At 29.5% G+C, this 6,000-nt stretch overlaps 1 protein-coding gene across 1 annotated transcript in view; it reads right to left on the reverse strand.

Annotated features, from left to right (window-relative positions):
- LOC134715126 (uncharacterized) overlaps positions 1-2,056 on the reverse strand; it is a 31,937-nt gene extending 29,881 nt beyond the window's left edge. The window contains exon 1 of the mRNA XM_063577064.1: positions 1,981-2,056. Coding sequence (XP_063433134.1) covers positions 1,981-2,004 — 24 coding nt within the window. The 5' untranslated portion in view covers positions 2,005-2,056. The remainder of the gene's footprint in view (positions 1-1,980) is intronic.
- Positions 2,057-6,000: the final 3,944 nt, after the last annotated feature.

Raw genomic sequence — 6,000 nt, forward strand, 5'->3', positions numbered from 1 at the left:
AAAAAAATCCCTATAAGCCCAGTATAAATTTTGTACTAAAAGAGTTACCTCCCCTTAAATGGCAAATTTGAAAAATATGATTTAAAAAAAAAAAAAAAATATTTGTTAAAATATTTTGGAAAATACAATAAATTAACAAGTTTTCTTTACATAAATAAACAGTATAACCATTAAATTACAAATCTGTTTCCAAATTTGCTAATTTGGGCAAAAAAAAAGACCGATTTTGTACTGTGATTGTACAATCCAAGATGGCGGTATACAATGAATCTACCTTAAAGAACTAAAAATAACACTTCACATGTAATACAATCTTTAAGGAAAAGATTTAATAGGTGAGAATTATCTTACTGTAATACAATTAAGGAATATGGAAATGTAAAAATAAGGTTGTGAAACGTCATATAATAATGTACACCGTATATGTCACTACATAGAAATAGAAAGTTTTCAATGTTAAACGTCAAACTGTTACTTTGTCGGAAATCATTGTAAAAACGTTTTTGCAAATTTTAATGAAATTTAGATAATGAAAGGTCGTAAATACCTAAAACCAAGGCTTTCTTCGAAAATAATTAAAAACACTCTTTGGAAGATTTCTGATGGGCAATAAACAAAAATCAGATAGTAGGGTTAATTGAGACATGTTTAGCAAAATCTGCAAACATTACCATTATTAAGACATAAACACATATTTTGATATTAAACTCATCAAAGGTCCCAGTCTTAAAGTAATGTACTCCACACTCGCGTTTCGTCTTTTCAAGATGACTTATCATTGACGGTCGAATGCACAAAGTTAAAAGGCCAAATAAAGTCCGATGTTGAAGAGCATTTACGACTAAATATTCGAAAAGGTTTGGTCAAAGACAGAAATTTAATCAACAGCGGTAAATCATCCTAAATATCTTGATTAATTCAAACTTTTATATCATCTCAGAGGGTATCACCAGCCCAGAAGTCAACACTGCGGTGGTGACATGAATATCATTATTTAAAAATTTCCTATTTACAAAACTTTGAATTTTTCGAAAACTAAGAATTTTCTTATCCCAGACATAGATTACTTATCCGTACTTGGCACACTTTTTTGGAATTTTGAATCCTCAATGCTCTTCAACTTTCTACTTGTTTGATTTTATAAATATTTTATATGAGCTTCACTGATGAATCTTATGTAGACAAAACGCGCATCTTGTGTAATAAATTATAATCCTGGTACCTTTGATAACTGTTATTAACAGCTAACTGATAATTAGGACACTATCAATAATAACACGACTCAATATGTAATAAATTCTTTGATATAGCTTTTCAAAGTTTTTATCATGCACCTAAGGCCAGACAGAGTGATTGAGAAATGAACATACAATTTACCATGATTTCCTGTTTATAATCAAACATACCATATAATAGACAAATATTTCCTGTCCGTGTCCACTTGAGTCTTGAAAAAATGATTAATGTTATTTTTGTCATATAATTCAAGGATTTTTTCAATTTCTTCCGCAAAAAATACCGGTAGTTTTCAATACATCTACTTCTACAGGTCAAACAGATTTATATAAAATAGTTTAAAGATTTCAGATTAAAAAACTTTTGCTTTTATAAAAATCTAATTTTTTTATCCTTATAAATGCATAAAAAATGTTTTTTAACAATCACACAATAAATATTGTCGGATAAATTATCTGGAAAAGTTGTACAACTAAAAAAAAATAGAAATGAAGAGCAAGTATAATAAGAAAGCTAGTTGGCTATATTTTTCTTGTTTACTTGTTCAAAAAATTTCTTCTCTATTTATATCTTTATTATACACTGATATGATTGACAGAAATCTATAATTAAAATAACTTAATACTATATAAGGATATGAGAATATGAGAATACCAAAAATACTGCCTCATATCAAACCTCCTCGTTTAAACTTCTTCACACTAAAATAATGTTTTGACATTCAAATTATTTAGATTGGTTTACCTCTCTTTCCAGATCCGCATCCATAATTTATTTTTGATTATACATTCTCGTATTACTATATCATGACTGAAACCTCTTTAGTTGGTATGCTTCTGATTGTCTTTCAATTCAATATGTTTACACTTCAATTCCTTTGTAGTAATTTTAATTCATTCTTTTAACTTAACACGATACACAATCATTAAACATAAACTTGAATGAACATCAAGTCAAATTATCTTTGTCTTTTCATTCACCTCGTGATTAAATCCATAACCTATATTGGTAGAACTGTTCATATGCACGAACTATAACTATATGTTGGTTGTTTAGTTTTTTATTCTGATTTTGATTGAGAAAAGTTCTACTCTTGTCCAATTATTATAGTTTCGTGATATGGTAGCATAGCAAACTAAACTCAATCATACTAAATTCCACGAAATACGAGTAGTTTTAAGTGTTTTTATTATAGCAAAAACTGAAACCGGAATAAATTCCATGTTTTTCCAATCAAATTTTCAATAAAAGCTATGAAATATTCGTAGGATGCAAAAACTTCATTTGAATTCACCTTGTTATAAAAATAACTGATCCTACAAATGGGCATACATTATTCATGTCGATGATACTTTATGATAAAAAAAATTATTTCGTCCTTAATTAAAGATGTCAAAAGTTTTTTTTTTTTGTAGAACAAATAAACGCAACAGAAGTATACCGCTGTTCAAAACTCGTAAATATATGGACAAAAAAAATAAGCGGGGTAACAAACTAAAATTGAGGGAAACGCATTAAATATAAGAGGGAAAAAACGACACAATATTAAAATGTAACACACACAGAAACGGACTAAGCATTAGAAAAAATCCGATGAGAATAACAAATATAACATCAAAGCCAAATACATGAATTTGGGATAGAAAAGTACCGTGACACGTCTTATAGTAATGTCAATTCACACTCAATCATAAGAGAAAACAAACGACACAACGGAAACACAACGTTAAAATGTAACACACACAGAAACGAACTATAATATAACAATTGCCATATTCCTGACTTAATACAGGACATTTTTAAAGAAAAAATAGTGGGTTGAACCTGGTTTTGTGGCATGTAAAACCTCGCACTTTAATGGCAATGTTAAATATAACATAAAAATCACAACATAGTATTACAGGACTACAATACAAATAAATAGGAGAACGTATTAGACAAAGAAACACATGAATAATAGCTAACAAAAGGTATTAGGTTTAAAATTCAATACGCCAGAAACGCGCCTCGTCCACACAAGACTTACCAGTGACGCCCAAATATAACAGTTCGAAAGTCAAAACAAGTACAAAGTTGTACAGCACTGAGGATCAAAAGTTCACAAAAGTTGTGTCAAATATGGCTAGAGTTTTATGCTTTGGATAAGAACATCCTTATTATTCAGAACATTTATGCTATTGTAAACAGAAAAAAATGTTATCAAATGAATATAAAAGATATACATGATAAAACTGAAGTATTAACTAATTACAGAAAACAAAACCCGGATACATTACATAACCGAACACAAAAAAAGACACATCCGACTTAGTCATGGCCTCAACGCAAAAAGTGAGAGAAAAGGTGACTTCACATACGAAGTGATGAAAAGGCACAAAAATTACGTCACATATGAAATACTGAAACAGCCCAAAATGACGTCACATTTGAATGACCAAATCTTTATCTCAAAAATAAGATAGAATAAGAATTGATTTAAGATTATATTTGAACTAAATACTGATATTGCATTTAATAACAATGCACATTGCAGTACTTATGAATAGCAAACTCAGAAAGCAATTAACTATATTATATAGCTATGTCTGATTTGTTTAGAATGTTACTTCGAACGTAAAACATCGTACAGATAACGTTGAACAAAATCAAATCTAATAAATGAAGGCGGTGATTAATTTTCTTTACAATAACACATGAATATAATAAAAAAAAGACGTCAACACATTTGACAAAATCCGATGAGAATTACAAATATAACAGATAATTTACAGTCGATGAGTTTTAGTAAGGTTATCATAAGATAATGTAGTCTTAAATTGCAACTAAAACATAAACTTTAGTAAGTTGTGTTTTAATCACACGAGACGTTGATCAATTTATTTTTTGTAGAACTACCAAGGGATCATTAAGATATTAAGCTACTTTTATTATTCAAATCAATAGTTAAGTAATTGTCAACTTCTCATTTTTGGTTTTTATACATTATTGACTTTCAAATATTCGGCTTTGAGTGTTCCTAATAAAGCTAAATTCATAAAACGTATGAAATTTATAACGTGTTGTTTTCAGTGCATACAGCACTGAACCGATATCTCTGTTGGTTGACTATCAGTACCGGGGAGTATCAAAACCTCAGTAGTCAGTTCTTGGATAATGACATGATTTATAACTATAGTGGAATATATAAGCAAGCAAGATCGCGGGAATCGTGTAAATGATGATACCAGCATGAAAATTAGCACAAATCATCACTTTTATATACTTTAAAAGAAAAAACTGCTGGCCATTTAAAAAAAGTTTTTTAGATAGGCACGGCCTTTTTCAAAAATTGGCTGTGTATTTTTAGTTTGAAAATGCTGTTTTTTTCTGGGAAACTTTTCTATGACCTTTGTTTTCAGTAATTTTCATTGTCATCAATAATTTTATATCAGTATTACAAATTTTATCTTGAATTCTATCCCAAATTCTATCTTATTTTTTGGAATTTGGTGTAGAAATTTAAATTCAACGTCAGTTTGTGCGTTGATTGCTTTGGCTATATAAACTCGGCTGTGATTTTTATGTGCTGGTTTATGTTGTTTTATGTAATGTTTCCGTTATATTGTAGTTAGTCATAACGTCGGTTTTATCATGTATATCTATTATATGGTAATTTCAGATAATTTTTTGTTTGCCAAAATATGAATTATTCTAAATAATAAGGATGTTCTTATCCTAGGTAGAAAATCCTTGCCGCATTGGGCACAATTTTGTGGAACTTTTGGTCTTCATTGCTCTATAATTGTGTTCGTATTTTGGCTTTCGAACTTTTTTCACCTGAGCGTCACTGGTTAGTCTTGTGTTGACGAAACGCGCGTCTGGCATATCAAATTTTAAACCTGGTACCTTTTGTAAGCTATAGTTCATGTGTTTCTGTTTACTAAATGTTCTCCCATTTACTTGAATTGTAGTCCTGTCATGTAATGTCATGTTTAATGTTTTATTCAACATTACCATAAAAGCTGGAGGTTTGGTATGCCACAAAACCAGGTTCAAATCTATCTTTTTTTCTTAAAATATCCTGTACCAAGTCAGGAAAATGGCAATTTTTATATCATAGTTCGTTTCTTAGTGTGTACATTTTAATGTTGTGTTTCTGGTGTGTCATAGTTCTCATCTTATATTTGATGCGTTTCCCTCAGTTTAAATTTGTAACTCGGATATGTTCTTTTCTTAATCGATTTATGAATTTCGAATAGCGGTATACTACTGTTGCCTTTATTTACAGTTACATTTTGCTATACATTACTGTCTTTTTAATCAAGAATGAAAAAGTTTTTCGTGAAATATTTATACAAAATGTTTTTCTTTTGAAGCAGATTTTAAAATTTACTAGGCTGTCACTTCCTGTTTTACGATTCATTGAAATATCATATTACCTTTTAAGCACGGAAAGATATAATACACTTCAGAGCATCTACATTAGTTTGATTATTTGATATTGGGCATAGAACTAGAGTTTTATATTGCTTCATGTTAGCAATATCTGTCACTACCCAGCAGTCTCTTACAGTTTGACGAGTTTTGAATTGTGTAGACACACTGAACATAGAATTGTTGGTTATGTCTGAATAACATTGCGTGCAACATCTAGTTTTGCATGTAATTGCATAATTCTTTTCATATCTCATTTCCATGGAGATCAATTCAAAATCCTTTTCATTTAGTGTCATTTGACTGTCAAAACTGATTTTTACATGATAAATAGCATACACCGTTTTAGTT

This window comes from Mytilus trossulus, chromosome 4 (genome assembly GCF_036588685.1).
Source record: "Mytilus trossulus isolate FHL-02 chromosome 4, PNRI_Mtr1.1.1.hap1, whole genome shotgun sequence".
Lineage (NCBI taxonomy): Eukaryota > Metazoa > Mollusca > Bivalvia > Mytilida > Mytilidae > Mytilus > Mytilus trossulus.